This window comes from Orcinus orca, chromosome 4, assembly GCF_937001465.1.
Source record: "Orcinus orca chromosome 4, mOrcOrc1.1, whole genome shotgun sequence".
NCBI lineage: Eukaryota > Metazoa > Chordata > Mammalia > Artiodactyla > Delphinidae > Orcinus > Orcinus orca.
In genome coordinates this window covers 68,689,373-68,713,967 of record NC_064562.1, presented here as the reverse complement: position 1 = coordinate 68,713,967, position 24,595 = coordinate 68,689,373, and the positions used below count along the sequence as shown (strand labels likewise).

Sequence of the window (24,595 nt, the reverse complement as noted above, 5' to 3'; positions counted from 1 at the left end):
ATTATATTATAATATCAAGCAAATTGATGATATTTATTTTTTATTATTATATATTGACATTCTCAGTAGTGCAATGTTAAATAAATATTATTTGCTTTAACTTAGAATAAGTACATTATATAGTTTGTATAATTATTATAGGCCACAAGAAAACAGAATCTTCCCCACACTTATCTCTTGTTTGCTGGAAATGAAAATAAAGTTGTATTTCGGTTTCTCTTTGTTTCCTTAACTTTAGTTCCCATTCTTTTGCCGTCATGAAGTGTTTGGTATTCCGCTGTCTGTGTGCTTGAGCTTTCATAATGATTAAGATCACTTTCCTCATTTCATTAAGAAAAAAAACACCTAATACTTTCCTGTACATAAAAATGTAGCTCTTTCCTTTTCATACTTCCTTTTACTCTTTGTCCTGCACCTTGAAAGTGGAAATTTACCGAGATGAGAGAAACTGGGGAAATGAAGGAGGGGATCGCTTCAGATTGTATGTATGCATGAGAAATTTATGTCAACAAGCCAAAATTTGATGATAGAAAACAAGTGACTGCAAGTTGGGACAGAATCCATCTGGCAGAAGCAGGATGCTAAGTGAAGCAGAGCTAGGAAGGAAATAGCAGATAGTTTAGTTCGATCAGTCACATCCAGGTGATCTGCATGACTTCTGCAATTCTATATCTCTAAGAACGGCCTCTACACAAAAATGTGTTCCATTCTTCTAGGTTGTTCTCTCTCAGACACCAGTTTTGGAAGCGATCCAGTCCCGGAAGGCAGTCACTCTAGCATAAACACCGGGTTTATTGGGATGCCCACAGTCGTCTCCCCAGCTCACTATTCCAGCGAGGTACCAGATATCTCTAGCATCTGGACTAACCAGTGGTCCTCCGGAGTCACCCTAAAGCAGAAGGGAGAGATTGGTAATTAGTATTTCAGTTTTTCACAGAGAAATGTGCTGTTTTTCTAACATGAGTTTAATGAAAGGGGCGGTTTTCAAAAATCTTCAGTGTGCTCAAATAAGAAGCAATGCTTTTTATCTATGCCAGTAATTCACATAAAGGAGGCACTCCCCTACCTGGAGAACAGCTTAGACTCAGGGTTCAGTACACAGAGATTAAAGACTCCACCTCTTGGCAGGACAGTACTAGTCTGATACATCTGACAAAATAACTGCCCATACTCTTTATCAGTTTGACACAGCTCCCAAAAGAAGGGTGAAGAATTTATTACTGATAAAGAATACAGACATTAGGGTCAGACACCTGAGTTTAAATCTCAAGTCTGGCCCTTCGAAGCTGGCTAAGACCTTTAATTTGCTTATTTGTAATGCTCCTAATAATACCTACCTTCAATGATAATTTTGAAGATTATGCAAGACAGTATATGCAATGTGCTCAGCATAGAGCCTGGCACAAAACAGAACTTAGTAAATATTATATATAACCACAAATTCCAATTGTTTGTGCTTTGTGAAAAACAGCCAGTGGGCTGTTTTTTTATACAGGTCATAAAAACAAGGTGCTGACTGATCTTCCCGAAAAATCCTGGGGTCTCTAGTTACCACCAATTAAGTGTTCGGCACTATATGAAACTATTAATTAATATATTATTTCATTAACCCATGTAATTCTGGCAACAAAACATGGAGTTAGGTTTCATTTTCTCCATTTTAGCAGTGAAGAAACTGAAGCCAACAGAAGTTAAGCAATTTTCCTGATATCACATGCTACTCAATATCCAGAGTGATCTAACTCAGAAGCCTATGCTTTCTTTCCCCTTACATTATACTAACTTCCTTGTGAATTTTCTTTTGTCCACATAAAAATTTTAACTAATAGTAATAATAACTCAATTAGAAATAATGTGTTTGTAATTTTTAAATCAATTAACCAATAAGTATTTACTTATACTCTCATATGTGGTAGGAGATGTAAAAAGAGTATAAACACATGAGCCCTCCTCTCAAGCAGTGTACAATCTGCTTATAGAAATTAAATGTATTATATGAAGCTATTTGATAACAAATCATTTTGATAATTGAAACCCAGGCATATGTGAAGACATAGGAGATTAGGAAAAAGAAATAGAAGATGCCAGAGACAACAAAGCTTAAATTTGTTTAAGAGACAGGAGTGAATGAGTCTGAGAATAAGGTAATTAAGGAAAAAAAGAAAGCAGTGAGTCTAACAGCATTACAAGCTGAAAACTAAGTTAATGCCAGCAAGTATCAAATAGAGAAAGATATAGTGGGTTCTGTTAACATTAGTTAGCTCACATGCGATTGGTGAATAGGGGAGTTATATCAGGATAAGTTGGAAGTTTTCATGGCTTATATGTGTTTTTGTCTTAGGCAGTGGAGCCAGAATAATGGGAGTAGAATTGCAATCTTCAGAAGAAAAGGCCTCAGCTCAGCTATTGCACAGGCGGAAGCCTTTGAGGCTCTATTTTAAGAAAATGTTAAGAGTGTCTGTGCCGAGGAAGCCCTCTCCCTGCCCAGAGTGGCACAGCCCAGGCTTGCTTAATTCTTGGGTCCTGGCAGGTCGGAGTTCCTCCTCTGCCCAGAGCTATACTCCCATGTGCATTGTCTCAGCCTCAGCAAGTCAGTTATTTCTACTCTATTGTTTCTGTGCATTTTTAACTTCCCTTAAGTCAGCCACCAGCCACCCTGGGCATTCTGTCTACCTACATTGTCTAAGTTATTTTTCAAGGTACAATTATTTTTGTTGTTGTTGATGTTAATTATCTGGTTACAAAGTTGCATAGCCTTTGAGGGGTCTGTTGGTCTGTATCTAACGCTATTTTTACCATAAATTCAGTTATTTTTAGTGAGTGGTTTAGTGAGAAACATAACAGGAAGTTTATTCAAGAATATGTGTATGGGACTTCCCTGGTGGCACAGAGGTTAAGAATCTGCCTGGCAATGCAGGGGACACAGGTTCCATCCTTGGCCTGGGAAAGTCCCATACGCGGCAGAGCAACTAAGCCCATGCACCACAACTACTGAGCTCTAGGACCCGCGAGCCACAACTACTGAGCCTGCACGCCTAGAGCCCGAGCTCTGCAACAAGAGAAGCCACCACAATGAGAAGCTCGTGAACCACAACGAAGAGTAGCCCCTGCTCGCTGCAACTAGAGAAAGCCAGCTTGCCACAAGGAAGACCCAACACAGCCAAAGAAAAAATAAAAGAATATGTGTATGTATAACTGATATAACTGATTCACTATGCTGTACAGCAGAAACTAACACAACATTGTAAATCAACTATACTCCAATAAAAAAATTTTTAAAAAAGAATATATATATATATATCACAACAGAAACTTTTAAAACTAGAAGAAGCCAAACTAGAAACCAATGTTAGTGATCAAGATATGAAGTAATGAAGGAATAGAGTAGGGTCTTTAAAGAAAGAATAAAGACAAAGAGATAAATTTGGAAGGAATAGTAAAGAGGAAAAATATTTCATGACTTAATTGATTACATGTGAAGGAGATTTAAGAGTAAAAGAAGATTCCAAGAATAATGAAAGCCAACCACATAAATGAGAAACTTGAAATGAAAAAACAGGTAACATTTCGTGATGCCTGTTGAGTTTAAGATGGCAATTACATAAATTTTAGTCTTATACTAACAACTTAAAACATATAAATGGAAACGGTTTTGGAGTACATGAAAATGTGAGACTGAATTTGAGCAAGAGGTTAATTTTGAAGATGTAGATTTGGAAGTCATTAAAGTGACAGCTGACTTAAAGAAAAGATAATTTCTTTGAGTGAGTATATAGAGAGGAAAAAAAATGAGTGTTGAGGAACAGCCAGGCTTAGAGGGAGGGAGAGAGGAAGAGAAAGAGAAACCAAAATAAGGAACCAGGAATGAGTTGTTAGAGAAGGAGGGAGGGGAAAATCACCATATTTCAGGATCATAGAACCCAAAGAAAGATCATATTTTAAGAGGAGGTAGCCACATGCCACTGAGATGGGAAGGAGTAGGACACCCAAGTAAAGGTTTTTGCATGTAAAGTTATTAATGATTTTTGAGATACTAAAATACAAGGAAGGGGCTTCCCTGGTGGCGCAGTGGTTGAGAGTCCGCCTGCCAATGCAGGGGACACAGGTTCGTGCCCCGGTCCGGGAAGATCCCACATGCCACAGAACAGCTAGGCCTGTGAGCCATGGCCGCTGAGCCTGCGCGTCCGGGCCTGTGCTCCGCAATGGGAGAGGCCACAACAGTGAGAGGCCGCGTACCGCAAAAAAAAAAAAAAAAAATACATGGAGGCAGTAAAGTGGCAAAAATTGTGGAGAGTAGACATAAAAGACGGGGGAAAATGAGTGCCAGGTCCCCCCTGAAATAGAAAAGCAGGATATTATAATCACAAGGCTAAACTTGGTTTCTCCTCTTTAATTCCCCAAATTTATGAGACATTCACATCTAATACTATTATCAAAGTGGCATTGTAGAATAGGTGACATATTTTCAAGTGAAATCATATACATCTGTGATTTACTTCAAAATAGATCTAGAGTTTAGGATGGGGAGAAGAAGGTTGGGGGGTTAAAATATATAGGAATGAACTAAGATCGACCATGAGTTGATAATGTTGAAGCTGGGTGATGAGTACACACTCCAGCCTATAACAGAAAAAACTGTGGCCCCATTCCAACCCCCATAAGCAAAGGCCAATTGGGGAGCCTAGACTTCCAGCCTTACCAGGATCTAATGAGGCCCAATCCCCCATCAGACTTATGTCAGAGAAGTCTGAGTGGGGAGCCACTCTTTCATCCCTGCCAGGTGATGATGAAGCCCTCCTCTACCTCCTCTGTGGTGACCAGCTGGGGAGCATGGACTACTGCCCAATGGTAAGGAGGCATAACTTTCTCTCCCAGTAGGGTTATGTCAGAAGAGGCCTAGTGGAGAGCCAAGCAGTGATGAGGCCACTACCCCATGAGGTCAGTGGAGACCACAAGGGGAGCAGTAACAAGATGCCCCCATCCAGAGTGGTATTTTTATATTGATACTTCATCCTCACTATCTCAGGCTTTACATGTGGAATCCCCTCAATGGAAGGGGTGGGGGGTTTTCTATTCATCCAACAAGTTGGTGAGGATGGGAAAAAGAAAATATTTAAAGAAAACTATATTTAATAAGTTTCCCTAACCTTTAAAAAAAAAAAAAAAAAAAAACAACCAAAAAAACCCACGCCTAGTGAAGAGCCTGAAATTCCACCTCCATCCAGCAGTAACAAAGCACTATTCACCACCCTGGTGTCAGAGGACAATGAGTGGGACTAAGATAGCACTTCCCTACCCCCTTTGGTGTCATGTCAGAGGAACCCTGTTAAAACAGAAGATACAGAGACTCATAACATAATACCCAAAATGTCCAGGATATATCTGAAAATCACTCAATACCAAGAACCAGGAATATTTTGACTTGAGTGAGAAAAGGCAATCAATAGACACTGACACAGAGATGACACAGATGTTAGAGTTATCTGACAAAGATTTTAAAGCAGCCATCACAAAAATATCTTAACGAGCAACTACCACCTGCTTGAAATAAATGAAAAAATTTAGAAGTTTCAGTAAAGAAATAGCATACATAAAGGATCAAATGGAAATCTCAGAACTGAAAAATACTATAATCTACAAAAAAAAAAAAAAACCTCACTAGAAGTACTTAACAGAAGAATGGGGATGATGGAAGAAAAAAATCAATGAACTTGAAGACAGAATGATAGAAATTACTCAATTTGAACAGAGAGAAAGAGGAGTGGAAAGAAAAAGAACAGAAGCTTAGAGATCTCTGAGACCATAATGGAAGAGCTAACGTACCTGTTACTAGAGTTCCAGAAAGAGACAAAAAAGAAAGTAAGGCTGAAAAAGTTTTCAAATAAATAATGGCTGAAAATTTCCCAAATTTGTCAAAGGACATAAACCTGCAGATTAAAAAGCTGAGCAAGCCCTAAGCAGTATAACCCAGAGAAATCCATGACAAGATACGTAATCAAACTTCTGAAAACTAAAGACAAAGAAAAAACCTTGAACACAGCAAAAGAGAAATGACACCTCTTCTTTTAGGGAAAAACAATTCTAATAACAGCAGATTCCTCATCAGAGATCACAGAGGCCATGATTTACGTGCTGGGGGAAAAAAATTGTCAATCCTAAATTCTATATCTGGCAAAATTATGATTTAGAAATGAATAGGAAATATAGAATTTTGCAAACAAAGAAAATCTAAGGGAATTTGTCACTAGCAGATCTACACTAAAAGAATGGCTAAAGGAAGTTTCTGAAACAGGAAAGAAATGATATAAAAATAATCTTAGAAAACCAGAGGGAAAGAAAGAACAAATTATGAGTAAATAGACTTCCCTTCTCCTCTTGAGTTTTCTAAGTTACATTTGGCACTTGAAGCAGAAACACTGTTTGATGTGGCTCTCAGCATATAGAGAGGCAATATTTAATATTTGTATTTATTAATATTTAATATTATAAATGAGGGAGGGTTAAAGAGACTTAAAGGGACGTACATTTTCTATTCTAAACCCCACTCAAACTAGTAAAATCTCAACGCCAGTAGACTGTGATAAGTTATGTGTGTTTAACTTAGAGGAACCACACAATTTTCTTACAAAGAGAGAGTCTGGTCAAAAACACTAATAAATAAATCAAAGTGGAATTCTAAAAAAAGGTTACTGTATGATGCTACACTCTCAAAATTACAAAATTATAGAGGGCAAACAGATTGGTGATTGCCAGGTGTTAGTGATGATAAAGTGTTGGGGGAGGGAAATAGATGTTATTATAAAGGGAGACAGACCTCTGTGATGATAGAAGATGAGACCCCTCTGTACTATCTTTGCAACTTCCTGTAAAGCTGTAATTATTTAAAAATAAAAGGTGAACAAAAAATTATGTAGCAAACCACTTACCTGGCACGCATCTCTGTTTCCTTTCAAGGATCCAGCACATAACATTCTAGGAGTTATGGCATTATTGTAAGCTTTGTGTTCATTACAGATTTTAGTGTCTATGAGATTCACCTGTACTTGCCGAAGGTGATTTTGACTACTTCCTAAAGGAAAAAAATTGACTTCATATTTATAAATCTACATATATTCTATAAACCTGAAGAAAGTCTTTTATAATTAATTATTAGATAAGATGGTGGCATAGAATCTTAGGATATATATTTTGTCAGGTACAGTAAAATTTGGGAAATGAATTCTTTTCTAACTATTTTAAATGAAGTTAGGTGCCTAGGAAAGAAGCTCCAGTTGTTTAAGTAATTTCTCTGTCATTGTTAAGCTTAGAAGATAATTTCAGCAGGGGAGAATGGTGGCTTTATGATTCTCTGATCTTCACAACTGGGTGTATGTATTAATGATCCCTAATCTCTTATGTGGTTAATACCCTAGTAAAAATTTCAGATATATTTACTCTTTCAGACACCTTACCAAGCACAATTACTATAGTGGTAGTGATGTATTTGATAGTAACCTAAGGCCTGAAGGAATTTATGTGTCTTCTAAATGACTTAGTTCACAAGTAGGGCCTGACTTGGCCCCGGTCCATATGACCAACCCACAAACATATTTTGGCATAATGGCATTCCATTTTTTAAATGCCTTAGAATACCAAATTAAATTACTATGATTTGACTTTCTCCTCAGATGCGCACCATCATTTTGCAGTGCTCCAAATCCTGTCACAAACATCTCATCACCAGGGTGGAATTCACGGGATGCATCAGGGAGACAAATTCTGTGTACTGCATTTGTGTAGGAAACAGGGCTAGAAAGCTCTGCAACTGAAATATCATAGTCATGTGATGGATATTTGTATTTTTCATGCACAATTATCCTCCGGAGGCCTTGTTTCATTTTTGGAGGCTCTATTTTTACTCCAAAGGAAGCAGTCCATCTGGCTGGGTCCTTATACCTGAGGAGAAAGTATGAGGAACAAATCCTACTTTACCATTTTTACCAATATAACTATTTATATTAAATAATTTAATGTAAAAGTATCAATGTAAGTTTTCTTTTTAAAATGATGGTTTATATGCATAGATACAAACTCTTTCCAATCTAAGGCTCAGGTGTCAGATCAGGTGGAAATTCCACCTTGGCATGTTTCTTAGGATATGCACGCCACTCAGCATGCTGAGTCACCCACTCCAGATCCTAGGACCTTTTGACATTTCTGGGCATCAGTTGACTCCAGGGGACATATGGAAAGCATATCCTGTACAGAATGAGAGAAGTGAATGTATTCTATGTGCACCATGTTGCCTATCCACACATTTCTCTGAAAATCAAAAATGTTATACAATAATTTAACAAAGCATTACTTATCCTGTATACTGTAGGCATTTTGCATTGGGTTGGAAGATTGAATTGAAATTCCTTGAAATATAACTAGTCGACCTATTCAGTTGTATAATTTGTTACTACCAAATTTCTTCATATTTAATTTTTTCGTACAACGTGGAATTTCCCTATCAGGGTCAAACCTACAATCCACCTAGCCTCTATCTCTGATAGATGACTCTCAAATTCCTGCTTCCTTTGATAAATTATTGTGTAGTTGTCAATGGATAATTTATCTACATGTACTTTGGTACCATTTCCATTTCTAAACTATAAAACCTCTTACTAAGGTTTATGAATTTCCCACTCTCATATGTATATGATCTTTAATTTGTATTAAACTCATCTCTCATGAGGTATTTCCTTCCTGCCAAGCCGCAGTACACTTTGCTTACCCTTAGTCATTCTCAAGGTTCAGGACTTACGTTCTAAAGCAGTGAGCAGCACTCACAAGCCATGTGTCATTAATCAAAGTTGCTCCACAGCGATGGATCCCATCCCATTGCAGACTAGCTTGCCATGGCCATTCACCCTCTTGTACCTCTGTCCCACCAACAATCCTGAGACTCTGTCTTGTAGTTTTGTTCCTTCGTGTCCCGCAGCCTGCAAAAGAGATGATGCGTTAGTTAGCAGTTGTTTTTTAAGTATCAAATTGTGTTACTGCGTCTCAAATTTCTTATACTTTGTGCTCCAACAGTATCAAATATTTTCTCTTGCTCTTACCTTTGCTTAAACTGTAGTGTTCCATTTATTTAACTCCTTTTCATCTTGTAAGATTTAAATCAGTCATGACCTTCTCTAGGATGCCTTCCCTAATAATTCCCTTGCCTCCAGACTGGATTACTTATGACTTTCTTGATGCTTACATCAAAATAATAATAACAATAATAATACTCTGTGTATATATATCTCTCTATATAATAGATTAACATATATTAGTTTATATTATTGTATGTATATATGTCTAATATTAGTATGAGGGATATTGTTTATAACAGGATGTCTCAATCTTGGCACTATTGACACTGTTAGATGGAGAATTCCTTGTGTGGGCAGCCGTCTCATGCATAATAGGATGTTTAAAAGATCCCTGGCCTATATACACTAGTACCAGTAGCATCCCCCCACTACAATCATGATAACCAAAATGCCACAATAGGACAGAGTCACTTGGGGGCCAAATTGCCCCTGTTTGAGAACTATTATTTTAGAACTCTGTTTATTTATTAGTCTCATATATCTAGTCTCATTTGAGTATGAGCTGCCTTAAGCAAGGAGTAAATCTTATCCATTTTATATCCCTGTTGACTAGCACAGCACTAGCACATAGCAAGTTCCCACTAAATATTGGTGACAAAAATATATGCCATTTAGGTAATGGGATTATCCTTTGGTTTTTATGTTAAGTTTGTGAATTAACCAACATTCTGAGCTGGTGAATAACACACTTTCTTTCATCTTTTAACATAAATGTATTGTGTACTAATTCTGTTAAATATCAAATGTATTCTCTAAATCATGGCAGGGTACTCTGCTATAGGGGAAAGGAAATACTAAGCCTTGAGTCAGTATTTTTTTAAAATATGGGTGAAGATATTATCTGGGCCTTCAATAATTTCATCAGTCTATACTCCAACCCCGTAATTGTCTGTAATTTTTACAATAGGGATTAATAACATCAAGATTTTATTTAGTGTAGAGTAACACTAAATTTCTGCCTCTAGCTGACAAATAGCAACATACAGATTACTTTTGTATAATCTTTAGAAAATGTTCATGAGAGTATATTGTAGATATCTGCAATCAGAACATTGAGAAGTATTTTTGCCTTTTCTTTAACAACTGTACTATCTTCCACTACACATCTGCCACAAGCCCCATACACCCATTCCAAAGTCCTCCCAGTTTTTATCCTTTTGCAATAAAATGTGCCTCAGAAATAAGATAAAATACCATGAGCTGTGCACAGATCAAACTTTGTTCTGACCCTATAATACCAACAAAGTAAGCCTAAATAATCCAGAGTTAAATTTTTCATTCAGGTAATGCAATTTTAATAAATATATTAAACTTACAATTGTTTAGAAAGTTGTCTGTTTCTGTCTCGTTGATTTCTGAAACACACAGAAATGGTGAATAGAACAGGGTCTGCACATCAGAATTTCATAATGCCTCTGAGTACTTCAAATACTAAAGGTTGCTCAATTCCATTATCGGATAGTATCTCTATGTTGTTAAAAAAAAGCAACACAGGGCTTCCCTGGTGGCGCAGTGGTTGAGAGTCCGCCTGCCGATGCAGGGGACATGGGTTCGTGCCCTGGTCTGGGAGGATCCCACATGCTGTGGAGCGGCTGGGCCCGTGAGCCATGGCCGCTGGGCCTGCGCGTCTGGAGCCTGTGCTCCGCAACGGAAGAGGCCACAGCGGTGAGAGGCCCGCGTAGAGCAAAAAAAAAAAAAAAAAAAAAAAAAAGCAACACAGTTAGTTTATCATAGATAGAATACGTTCATTGTCTTGGGGAGAAGGGAGATTTGAACAGTGTTTCTTAAACTTTAGTGTGGCTAAAAGTCACCTAGAGAGCATCTTTATACTGTAAATTCCTGTTCCTCTTCCCAGTGATTCTGACTCAGTAGCTTTGTGCTGAAACCCAGGAATCTGAATTTTATAGCCGGAAATAAGATGCAGGTAGTTCAGCCTTTTGCGTGGGACATACTATTCTAAACCAGAGTATTGATTCCCCAGATGCGATAGTATTTTTATTGACCATTATTTCAGATTTTTTTTTTTTTTTACCAAACTCATAGGCATAGTTCCATCTGTATAACATATTCCAGTGGCCATAAATTTGTCCTTATTCCCATTTAAAAGCAAATGTTATCCTTTTCCAGGTCTTCTTTCTGCTGAAGTTTTAGCAAGACAGTTTGCCCTCAAATTGTCATTCAACTCTAGCCAGTGGCTCCTTAGTTTGTTGACTTGTCAACAATCAGGCCCTAATCCTATCCAAACACTAAACCAACCGACAGATACATAAAACTTTAAGAACTCAAATTTCCTGACTCAGTAGATTTCCAATGGCCCAACCTATTTTCTTAGAACCTGATAAGATGGGAGTTCTGAATGCAAAAAATTTTAAAGTTAATTTTTCTTTTAGTATTTAATAATATTGATTTACCAAAAAAAAAAATATCTGTATTCTTGAGAGGCTTCTTTCTGACTTTCTCTGTTCTGGCTATATTTGGGGAAAATGACAAAAATGAGGAAGAAGTGACCATTTATTCTCAGTAAATAAAACACCACCACTAGTCTCCCTATTTCAATAACCTGTTCTTTATTTCAAGCTTTTCCTAGAGAAAATTCTGGCTTTGCATTTTTTTTAATTGAAGTATATTTTCTTTACAATGTTGTATTAGTTTCTGCTGTACAGTGATGTGAATCAGCTATATGTATACATATATCCCCTCCCTCTTAGACCTCCCTCACACCCCACTCACCCCACATCCCACCCATCTAGGTCATCACAGAGCACTGAGCTTTCTGTGCTTTATAGCATGTTTCTACTAGCTATTTTACACATGGTAGTGTACATATGTCAATCCTAATCTCTCAGTTTGTCCCACCCTCCCCTTCCCTGTGTCTACATATCTGTTCTGTACATCTATGTTTCTATTCCTGCCCTGCATATAGGTTCATCTGTACCATTTTTCTAGATTCCACATATATACATTAATATACAGTACTTGTTTTTATCTTTCTAGCTTACTTCACTCTGTATGAAAGACTCTAGGTCCATCCACATCTCTACAAATGACCCAATTTCATTCCTTTTTATGGCTGAGAAATATTCCATTGTACATATGTACCACACCTTCTTTACCCATTCATCTGTCATTGGACATTTAGGTTGTTTCCATGTCCTGCCTATTGTAAATAGTGCTGCAGTGAACATTGGGGTACATGTGTCTTTTTGCATTATGGTTTTCTCAGGGTATATGCCCAGTACTAGAACTGCTGGGTCATATGGTAGCTCTATTTTTAGTTTTTAAAGGAACCTCCATACTGTTCTCCATAGTGGCTGTAACAATTTACCTTCCCATCAACAGTGCAAGAGGGCTCCCTTTTCTCCACACCCTCTCCAGCATTTATTGTTTGTATATTTTGTGATTATGGCCATTGTGACCAGTGTGAGGTGATACCTCATTGTAGTTTTGATTTGCATTTCTCTAATAATTAGTGATGTTGAGCATCTTTTCATGTGCCTCACTGCTATCTGTATGTCTTCTTTGGTGAAATGTCTATTTAGGTCTTCTGCCCATTTTTAGATTGGGTTGTTTGTTTTTTTTGATTTGAGCTCCATGAGCTGTTTGTATATTTGGGAGATTAATCCTTTGTCTGTTGCTTCATTTGCAAATATTTTCTCCCATTCTGAGGGTTGTCTTTTTGTCTTGTTTATGGTTTCCTTTGCTGTGCAAAAGCTTTGAAGTTTCATTAGGTCCCATTTGTTTATTTTTGTTTTTATTTCCATTACTCAAGGAGGTGGTTCAAAAAAGATCTTGCTGTGGTTTATGTCAAAGAGTGTTTTTCCTATGTTTGCCTCCAAGAGTTTTAGAGTCTCCAGTCTTATATTTAGGTCTTTAATCCATTTTGGGTTTATTTTTGTGTATGGTGTTAAGGAGTGTTCTAATTTCATTCTTTTACATGTAGCTGTCCAGTTTTCCCAACACCACTTATTGAAGAGGCTGTCTTTTCTCCATTGTATGTTCTTGCTTCCTTCATCATAAATTAGATAACTATATGTGCATGGGTCTATCTCTGGGCTTTCTATCCTGTACCATTGATCTATATTTCTGTTTTTGTGCCAGTACCATCCTGTCTTGATTACTATAGCTTTGTAGTATAGTTTGAAGTCAGGGAGCCTGATACCTCCAGCTCAGTTTTTCTTTCTCAAGATTGCTTTGGGGTCTTTTGTGCTTCCATACAAATTGTAAAACTTTTTCTTCTAATTCTGTGAAGAATGCCATTGGTAATTTGATATGGATTGCACTGAATCTGTAGATTGCTTTGGGTAGTATAGGTATTTTCACAATATTGATTCTTCCAATCCAAGAACATGGTATATTTCTCCATCTGTTTATGTTATCTTTGATTTCTTTCATCATTGTTTTATAGTTTTCTGAGTACAGACAGGTCTTTTGCCTCCTTAGGTAGGTTTATTTCTAGGTATTTTATTCTTTTTGTTGCAATGGTAAATGAGATTGTTTCTTTAATTTTTCTTTATTATCTTTTGTGGTTCGTGTATAGGAATGCAAGAGATTTCTGTGCATTAATTTTGTGTCCTGCAGCCTAACCAAATTCATCAATTAGTTCTAGTAGTTTTCTGGTGGCATCTTTAGGATTTTCTATGTATAGTATCATGACGTGCAAACAGTGACAGTTTTACTTCTTCTTTTCTGATTTGGATTCCTTTTATTTCTTTTTCTTCTCTGATTGCCATGGCTAGGACTTCCAAGACTATGTTGAATAATAATGGCAAGAATGGACACCCTTGTCTTCTTCCTGATCTTAGAGGAAATGCTTTCAGTTTTTCACCATTGAGAATATTTGCTGTGGCTTTGTCATATATGGCCTTTATTATGTTGAGGTAGGGTTCTTCTTTGCCCATTCTGGAGAGTTTTTATCATAAATGTGCATTGAATTTTGTCAAAAGCTGTTTCTGCATCTATTGAGATGATTATATGGTTTTTATTCTTCAATTTGTTAATATGGTGTATCACATTGATTGATTTGTGTATCATGAAGAATCCTTGCATCCCTGGGCTAAATCCCACTTGATCATGGTGTATGATCCTTTTAATGTGTTGTTGGATTCTGTTTGCTAGTATTTTGTTGAGGATTTTTACATCTATATTCATCAGTGATATTGGTCTGTAATTTTCTTTTTTTGTAGTATCTTTGTCTGGTTTTGGTATCAGGGTGATGGTGACCTCATAGAATGAATTTGAGGGTGTTCCTCCCTCTACAACTTTTTGGAAGAGTTTGAGAAGGATGGTGTTATCTCTTCTCTAAATGTTTGATAGAATTTGACTGTAAAGGCATCTGGTCCTGGACTTTTGTTTGTTGGAAGATTTTTAATCACAGTTTCAATTTCATTACTTGTGATAGGTCGTTTATATTTTCTAATTCTTCCTGGTTCAGTCTTGGAAAATTGTACCTTTCTAAGAATTTGTCCACCTCTTTGAGGTTGTCCATTTTATTGGCATATAGTTGTTTGTAGTGTTCTCTTATAATCCTTTGTATTTCTGTGGTGTCAGTTGTAATTTCTCCTTTTTCGTTTCTAATTTTATTGATTTGAGTCCTCTCCTTTTATTTCTTGATGAGTCTGGTTAAAGGTTTATCAATTTTGTTTATCTTCTCAAAGAACCAACTTTTAGTTTTATTGATCTTTGCTATTGTTTTATTCATTTCTATTTCATTTATTTCTGCTCTGATCTTTATGATTACTTTCCTTCTACTGTTTGGGTTTTCTTTGTTTTTCTTTCTCTAGTTGCTTTAGGTGTAAGATTAGATTGTTTGTTTGAGATTTTTCTTGTTTCTTGACATAGCACTGTATTGCTATAAACTTTCCTCTTGCTACATCCCACAGGTTTGGGTCATTGTGTTTTCGTTGTCATTTGTTTGTAGGTATTTTTTTATTTCCTCTTTGATTTCTTCAGTGATCTCTTGATTATTTAGTGACACATTTTTTAGCCTCTATGTGTTTGTTTTTTTACAGTTTCTTTTCCAGTAATTGATTTCTAATCTCATAGCATTTTGGTTGGAAAAGGTGCTTGATACAATTTCAATTTTCTTAAATTTTCCACTGCTTGATTTGTGACCCAAGATGTGATCTATCCTGGAGAATGTTCCATGCGCACTTCAGAAGAAAGACTATTCTGCCACTTTCGGGTGGAATGTCCTATAAATGTCAATTAAATCTATCTGGTCTATTGTATTATTTAACAAGACCCATATATATTCTGTCTACAAGAGACCCACTTCAGACCTAGGGACACATACAGACTGAAAGTGAGGGGATGAAAAAAGATATTCCATGCAAATGGAAATCAAAAGAAAGCTGGAGTAACAATACTCACATCAGATAAAATAGACTTTAAAATAAAGACTGTTACAAGAGATAAGGAAGGACACTACATAATGATGAAGGGATCAATCCAAGAAGAAGATATAACAGTTATAAATATTTATGCATCCAACATAGGGGCACCTCAATACATAAGGCAAATGTTAACAACAATAAAAGGGGAAATTGACAGTAACACAATAATAGTAGGGGACTTTAACACCCCACTTACACTATGGACAGATCATCCAAACAGAAAATAAATATGGAAACACAAGCTTTAAATGGCTTTGCATGTTGATACTGTTAAAAAAAGAAGTAAGGAGACTCAAAATGGAGTGACTTGTTGTAAGTCCTATATCAGCAAACCACCTAATACCTAGCCTAATTGCAGTTTCAGCATGTCTCAGGAATGTGACCTTTAATCAGTCAATCTGGAATTACCTGGTCGCACCAGTGAAGTAATCTGTCTGATAGACCCCACCTACTCCCAAATGAAGTTGCCATTTCATGACACAGTCCACTCTGTTAGAAAGCTTCCTTGTCTCACCTCCTTCTGGCTATAAAAATCTTCCGTTTTGTACAGCTCCTCAGAGCTCCTATCTATCTGCTAAGGCGGAATGCTGCACAATTTGTGAATCATTAAATAAAGACAATTAGATCTTTAAATTTATTTAGTTGAATTTCTTTTTTTTTTTTATACAATACTACTAACAGGGCTGACTTCATGGGTGTGTGACTTGTGTATCTGCACTGAGTCCTGCTCTCAGCATGACATCTCACTTGGTTTAATGTTCACTGTCTTGAAATTCATAATAATTTTATCTCATAACATGTTTGGAAGTGAATTTTGACAGGATAATAGAGATGGCATGGGCAGAGGAGATATACACAATAGGTGTGCCCATGGATTCTTGCTACCCCATTTGTATATATCATGCACAATATCCTAAGAACTAAGAATTCCAGTGGACCCACAATGTTTAGCATACTCAAAGTGAGTGTAAGTGTGTGATGTCTACCACTGTGTAAGCAGAGGGCAGTGACAGTCTCAGGAGGCTGTTTTCTGTTTGAACCAGAACTTGCTTAGAACACAAAAGAAGGCAATGGCATTCTAATAAACATGAATGACTAAGGGACCCTCTCATATCCTTTCTTGCTCCTGTTGTTTCTCCTGTTGTATTAGCCAACAGCTTCAGCTGAAAATAATGACATATAAGGATATTTTGGTTCTTCCTCACATAAGCTGAAGGTAGAGAGCATTGGTAAAATGTGCCTGTATCAAGAAGGGAAATAAAAAATGTTGAGCTAGACTTCTGTAGTGTTTCCATTGCATGGAACCAAAATACATGCATGGATGAGCTATGAAATACAGTTGTATAATTTTCATGATTCCAAATAAAAGTTAAACGCTTTTATATTTACATTTGAAATTGACATTTCACAATATAAAGGTGAACAGCAAAACTCATGCTAGTAATTTAAAGTTTGGATTTTTTTCACTTAGAAATCATTAATTAACAAGTAAAAATGCCATGATAAGTCGAGAGAGACCATGAAAGAAAGCAAAGTCTTATATCTTAGTACCTTTAACAGCATTGTTTAATTGCTTTTCAAAGAGTCCTACACTTTCACTTTGCACTGGGCCCGACAAATTACATAGCTGGCCCTGACAAGTGAGCCTCCTTTTCTAAGCAAGTAGAGGGGCTGACCACCAGGTTAGGCCTCTAGTTACATCTGTCAGCTTTTATATCAGCACTTGTATTCATTCTTTCTACTTGTCCCCTATTCTGTAGTTTCTAGTGCTGCCATATCCAATATTCTATTCACTAGCCACATGCGCCTAGTGAGCTCTTGAGATGTGACTGAAATGCGCTGTAAATATAAAATATACAATAGATTTCAAAGACTTATTACAAAAAAAAATCTCACGAGTAATATTTACATGGGCTATTTGTCAATATAAATTACATTGTGAATACAATGTAAATTACATTAGCATTTCAACCAGTAGTCAGTTATTGTACTACTTGTTGAAATAGTACTACTTTGGATATATTGGGTTAAATATATAAATTATTTAAATACATTTCACATGTTTACTCTTACTTTTTTAATGTGCCTACTAGAAAGTTTAAGATCCTACATGTGGCTGGCACAGTATTTCCACAGACTAGCATTGTTCTATAGCACATGACTTAGCTTTAACCAGTCTTTTATTTTCCCTAAGGATCTCCTATTTTTGTACTTTCTAGTAATGAGGACCTATCACTGTCTATCTTGTCCCCCTGCCCTGACAAAAACAAAAACCTCAGATTTTTCAAATTAGTTGTAAAATATACCAAAAATAATTTATACCAGAAACTAAATTATAAACTTTTCATCAGTAAAGGGCCTAAGTAAAAAAGCTAAAACAAAAACCTCAGATTTTTCAAATTAGTTGTAAAATGTACCAAAAATAATTTATACCAGAAACTAAATTATAAACTTTTCATCAGTAAAGGGCCTAAGTAAAGAAGCTAATGACATTTGAAAGCAAATATGTGGATGGCATGAACCTTTCCATCCATCATACTCAGAACATAAAAAGTAAGCAACAAGAAAAAGAAGAGGAATAAACGCACAAAGCCACTTTCTCCATTTATCATTGGATTCTATAGCTAAAGTGTAAGCCCCAACATAGAAAAAGAACACAGGCTCAGGGGTTAATGACAGACTTGCATGGGTGGTGTAAGTTTAAGGTAGTATTAAAAAATTTTAAACTTCATTAGAACCAATTTAGTCCGAAAGAAATATTCTGTTGGTGGCAAGATCCCTACAATGAAAGACATCCAAAAACGTTTTAAAAAATCAGTGCCCAAGACCAAACTTAACATGGAGCTATTCTATGTAAGAGAATTGAACTACATAATAGGAAATAAACTTACTTTTAATTTCAACAAGTTCAGGATGGAATTTGGGGTGTCCTACAGCATCTTGCAGCTTTTTATGTAGAACATGTTGAATAATTTTATTTACGGTTTCAGGATCCTCAGAAGAGGGAAATCTAAAAATCAGCAGCATATGAGCCAATACTCCACGTTCCTCTTGACTATGGACCAAAAAGGAAAAAAAAAAAAAAGAGAAAGATGGTTTTTAAAGATAAAGTTCCAAATAAGATTTATGGTAATATCAAACTCTATTTTTTTCTTTATCATTCATTTGAAGCACAAACACAAACACAAAACAAATCCATAAATGCAATTTTAAAAGTTTTAATTTGTTTTCTTCTGTACTCCTATTGCTTGTCATATATAGAACTCCCATCTCAGCCTCTCTGATAAGCAACTAGTATGCTCATGATCTCCCTTACCACCATAGGATCTAGTTAAATACTTGGGTTATTAATATAAAAAATAATTCTCTTGTCAACCATTCAAAATTATCAAATAAAATGTATGGTAAATATGAAATCAACTCTGGCTTTGGCTTTCAGGCTTAATTTCCAGTGGCTTAAGTAAATCCAGTGATTTCTCCTAAGCAGCCTTCAGGCTATCCTAAACAACTCCCAATCCTAAGGACATTAGAAAGCTTGAGCAAGTTGTTTTGACTTCACGTGATTATATTTCCAAGATAGAGTGTTCACTAGCTTTAGCATTATTTGAATGAATTACTACTTTGGAATCATCCTTTATTTATTTTTTTGGAATCATCCTTGACTACACTTTCATTCTCTGTCAGTTACTCTACCCCTTCTTTTCAAATGCAATCAGTTCCCTTTTAGTCTGGGTGCAATAAGCTGCCTCAGTGCTGGGCCCTGGGATGGGTGAGCCTAAGTGCATGGGCCCTTTAAGAGCCATCTCCCAGATGGCTACAGTTTTGTGGTTCTCAGAACTCAAGCACTGTTTATTTTCAAAGTTAGATGTTTTGGAGGCTCATCTCTCAGGTGCACATCCTAAAAGTTGAGGTGCCTGATATGGGGTTCGAACCCTTCAGTCACCAGGGAGAATCTCTGGGTTTTGAGTTTTCTTCTGGTGTGGATTGCTCTGCTGGGGTGGAGTTTATGACAAAATTGTGTCCCATTGTCTCCAGCCTGCTTCAATGTGGTTTTCTTCTCATTTGCCCAATGTGTAGTATTTACTCAGCCAACTTTTTTTTTTTTTAAGGGAAAATTGTTTCTTATGTAGCTGCAGACTCAGTGTGTCCATGGGAGAAGGTGAGTTTAGTTCTTCCTACTTCACGATCTTGAACCAGAACCCCAAACAATTTTACTCCTCACTGTATACTGCATCAACTCCTATGCTCCCAAACTGTAAGTGTGAATATAAATTAGAATCTCATTTTTGGAAGGCAGTTTATCTGTTATAAATTTGACTATCCATCTTCTTTGATGCAGCATTTCTGCTTTTAGAAGTTTAATTTTCAAATACACTCTTTTGTGTGCAAGGAGATACGTACACATATGTTGTCATAACCTTATTTTTAAATCAGAAAAATATGTAACAACCCAAGTGTTCATCAAAAGGGCATTGGCTAAATCAATCTTGACATATACTTGTAGTGAAATACTATACAGCCAGCTAAAGAATGAAATAGATCTATATGCAGTCATTGGGAAAATGTTAAATATAAGTTGTTAACAAAATGTATCATTTCTGGGTGTGAAATTATTGGAGAGGGGGCTTTCGCTTTCTATTTTTTGTAATACTGTGTTATTTGAATTTTATAAAATTTTCTATTGTTTTTGTAATCTGAAAAAAACAAATAGGACTTTAAAGAGATTATTGTTATATATCTCATCCCATTTCACTGCCTCAGCAACCCTATCATCTATTACTTACTCTTTCTTATTTATCTTAAACTATTCCTATACTGGCTGGCTAATAGAGACAAAAACAAACAAAACTCTCCCTCTACCCCAGCTATACAATTTATCTCACACCTTCATATCACAGAAAACCTTCTTAAATGGGTAAATTACATTCTGCCTCATATTTACTTCATTGCAGTCTGCATCCTCCCCTTCTGTTCCACTGAGTTATTTCTCTGCTTGAACACTAATGACTTCCTCATTGACATTTCCAATGGATTCTTTCTAGTCACATTACTTGGCGTCTCAGGAGTCTTGTTGATGCTGACCACTCACTCCCTGAAACGTTCTGTTGTTAACTTCAGTGGTGCCTCTCTTGTTTCTTCATTTTTCCTGCTCCTTCCCTATTTCCTAGGTTCCTATTTTTCTTCTATTTCCTTAAATACTGTCATTCTTCAAGCTTTCTTCATCATCCTTTTTTTCTTGCATTACTCCTTTTCTGAGAAATTCTGTTGACACCCACACTTTCTAATACTTTGAGTTGATGTTGAGCAAATTTATGTCTTCAGCTCAGTTTCCATTTCCTCCCTTATGTCAGACGCATATTTCAGGCTCGTAAGTTCCCTTAGTACCTCAAATCAACATCTCTAAGACTGACTTTATCTTTCCAACAAATTACACTTCTTCATATTGTAGTAACAGAAGAAAGAATGAGTAGCAAGATTTCTGGGATGAAGGCGTAAACAAAATAGAAAGTTATTTGGAAGACAGAATTGGTAGTTATTCATAAAGTGCAAGGGGCCCAGGAAAGGGAGGAGTGTGGGATGACTTCCAGTTTTCTCATTAGTGTGATTGGGTTTTTCTTGAGTTTAAGAATTTTCTGTGAAACCTCCATGTGGAGGTGTGCGTGGGCAGGCATATAGTTCTAAAAATCAGGACAACAGTTTAGACTGGAAATAGAAACTTGGGTTTCAATAGCACATGAAACCATGTTGTGGGTGGATGAAGTCCCCTTGAGAGAGTGAAAATTTAAGAACTGGAGAAGCAGATCTAAGAAAAAGTAAAAATTCAAACACCAAACAGTATGGAATTTTCAGGAGTGAGCAAACTAACACCTCAGAGATGTCAACTAAGTAATAGACTGAGAAGTAACTTGGAGTTTTTGTCATTGAAATAATGTTGGAAATAGCTCTTGTTTTATTTTGAAAAATAAAAATAATTTGTATTAAGACGATACATTACTTAAGATCCTCGTATAGTATTTTGCTTAAAATGTTATGTTCTGGATTCTATTTATTGATGGTTGATGATCAGATCTGAGATCTTAAGTATTTGTAGAAAAAATGAGTGGAATGAAAGAAAGGAAAGAAAATTGGTAGGAAGGAGAACCAAGAGGAGAAGAAAAATCTCATCTACTACACTATTTTACATAGGACACTTATTTGCTATTAAACCGAGGGATGTGGCTTAGGTCCCTATTTGTGCTAATTAGGGATTCCAAAAAAACACACAAACAAACAAACAAAAAAACAGTTCTATAACATAGCCACCAATAACACTTCTGTCCCTCAAAATCATCTTGCAAATGCCTTCTTTTGAATTTAAAGACTGAGTAAGGCACATTGTAACCCATGACTTATACAGAGCAGGTACCAAATTAACGTCTGTTGAATTGAATTATATCATATCATTAACACTTCAGACAGTATTTATTACTGACCAGGTTAACAGCTTTAGCTTTAAATTATATTCAGAAGTCAGCATTTTGGATCTACATACCTGAACTTGATAATGTGAGACTTGACAAATGCTTGCCTCAATGAAGATTTATGAAATGCATTATTCACCTGTTCCAAAAATATTCAAAATACGTCGGCAAGGATAATTTTCTGAAATTCTGCAAATTGATTCAAAGCTTAAAAACATTTTTAAAAATCTTAAAAACAAAACACATTGACTGACATTTCACAGTGTGCTAAACTTGAGGAATCTCTTTTTGTATTCTACTCAGTGATTTCAACTGAACTCTGCCTTAGGAATTATAGGAACTGGGGAACCATAGTAGGGGGGCCAGGAGTGACATCTTCTATGTTACACTCAGAAAGAGACAAAAGAGAATAAACAGATTGGGTTTTGAAAAGTAAGAGTAAGCATCCACACCATGAGATACAGACTTTTACAGTAGATAAACAAAGGAAATGAAAAAGCTCTGTCAAGTGGTAGATCATAAAAATAAGGACAATCTATGGCCACACCATCCTGAACATGCTGGATCTCATCTAATCTCAGAAGCTAAGCAGGGTCGGGCTTGATTAGTACTTGGAAGAGGGAAATGAACGCATAATGGTGTCACATGGTTCTCAAACCTGGTGAAAAAGTTACCAAATATCCTGTCTTAATCTGCACTCAATTCAGCACTCAAGATGCTCTTAGGAAGGCCCAGGTGAACTGGGATACATAGCCTAATACCTCCTATAAGGTTTATTCTAATAGGGTGGAAGAATGTATTTTGTGGAGGTATTTCTTACTACTACAAATAAGAATTCTAGCCAACTTAAATTTTTAAATTAAAAGTCAAGATAAACACAGCAAGTGTTTCTTGTTTTCACTGTATGGATATTTACCAAATACAGATACTACAAGCTGGTAATTGACTGACAGAAACAATGAGCCTTTTTATTCTTTCTTACATTTTGTTTGACTTCTGAGTCTTTGTGCCCAAGGAAAGTTACTTCAATTATGAGACAAATCAGCACAATTCAAATGAGTTCTCTAATGACAGCATTCACTTGGAAATATTTATTTAAAGGTTTATTTTTCATCAAACAATTTCAAAATTATTATTTTTTAAGAGTGTTAGAGTCTTATTTATATTCCTATATATTTAAGTCAGTCTGGATCTTATAAAAATTTTAGTGAATGGCACAAAAAACAAGGAAAATAGTTGCATCTTTACTTGATCTCTTTAGTTCTATTTCCTTTCCTTTAATATATGTTATATTTTAAGCAGATATATATATATATATATATATATATATCCTAAAATATAGCTCCTTAAAAAGAGCTTATTTGATATTTCCCTGGTTTGGTGTTTACAAGTACAAATACAACCAGGATTTGACCCTCTCCTCAGCAAAGTATCCAAATCCTCAGGCTCCTAGTCTACCAGGCAGTTTCTAGGTGGGCCACTGCCATTCTGTTCTCACTCAGGATATTGGAACTGGAAGACAATTTGGAAATTTTCTAGTCTAGTGCCTTAATTTTCACATAAGAGAATTTTTCCAGAATGATAAAGAGATATGTCAATGACACATCACTGGCTAGTAAATGGTACTAGAACTAGGTGTCCCAACTCCTAGTTTAGGGTGCTTTCCATCACATCATTTCACTAATTACTTCACAGACTACCAGGAAAAGTCTAAATTATTCTCTAAGTAGTCTGACAATGAAGAGAAGTCATCACCCAGGCTCTTGCTCTTTTGGCCTATACTGCTAAATTTTCCACCATTTAAAATATTCAGTTCATTCCTCAGGATGAATGTTGATGCCCTAAGGATAAAGATGACTATCCAAGGATTTCCTGTAGACATATGTACCAAAAACTTGTCCAAGGTTGGATATTTTAAAATACTAAGATACTTCTCAAGTATGGGTCTGAATAGTTTCAATCTTGTGTCCTTTTGCTAAAGGTCTCTTTAGGAAATCAATGATACAGCAACTGTATCTTGGGTCACCCTAACATTCTCAGAATTTCTAGACTCTGCTGATCAATACTGTAGCACTAGCTAAGGAAGGGTGAGTAGGAGGTACAAAAAGAAATGGCTAAAATTCACTAGGTTTAGCCCTGTAAGGCATATTCCTCCAATTCATGTATTGTTAGTTTTGTCATATATCTCTCAGGTAGGGCCTCTCCCCATTTTGCAAGATATACAAGATCAGTTGAATGGATGTTTGAGAAGCTAGGATACTAAAAATTATGGTAAAAAGTGATAGCAAATACCCTAGAAGTGGGAATAAAATGCTTACCATTGATTCAATTTTCTGGCTCATTTCTGTGAAATTTTTAGAAGCCTCTTTTCCAAACTCATCATATAGTTTGTCACTTGTAAATGACAATGTGCTATAGTAATTGTAGGTTGTCTTTTTATCTGCAAGGATAGAGGAAAAAACTCATCATACTTTTTATCAGATGTGTGTAAAGCATCATCATTTCCCCATTTGGTAGTTGCTAGACAGACTGAGACAGGAAACAGTGTAAAGCATCATCATTTCCCCATTTGGTAGTTGCTAGACAGACTGAGACAGGAAACAATGCTACCCTGGTCAAC

At 36.2% G+C, this 24,595-nt stretch overlaps 1 protein-coding gene across 1 annotated transcript in view; it reads right to left on the bottom strand.

The window, feature by feature from the left end:
• Positions 1-14: 14 nt before the first annotated feature.
• Positions 15-24,595, bottom strand: part of TMPRSS11E (transmembrane serine protease 11E) — a 50,910-nt gene continuing 26,329 nt past the window's right edge. Inside the window, exons 3-10 of the mRNA XM_033425550.2 lie at positions 24,294-24,415; positions 22,047-22,114; positions 18,406-18,569; positions 10,439-10,477; positions 8,789-8,966; positions 7,676-7,935; positions 6,927-7,069; positions 15-889 (exon numbers count right to left, since the gene is read on the bottom strand). Of these exons, the coding sequence (XP_033281441.1) occupies positions 728-889; positions 6,927-7,069; positions 7,676-7,935; positions 8,789-8,966; positions 10,439-10,477; positions 18,406-18,569; positions 22,047-22,114; positions 24,294-24,415 (1,136 nt within the window). The 3' untranslated portion in view covers positions 15-727. The remainder of the gene's footprint in view (positions 890-6,926; positions 7,070-7,675; positions 7,936-8,788; positions 8,967-10,438; positions 10,478-18,405; positions 18,570-22,046; positions 22,115-24,293; positions 24,416-24,595) is intronic.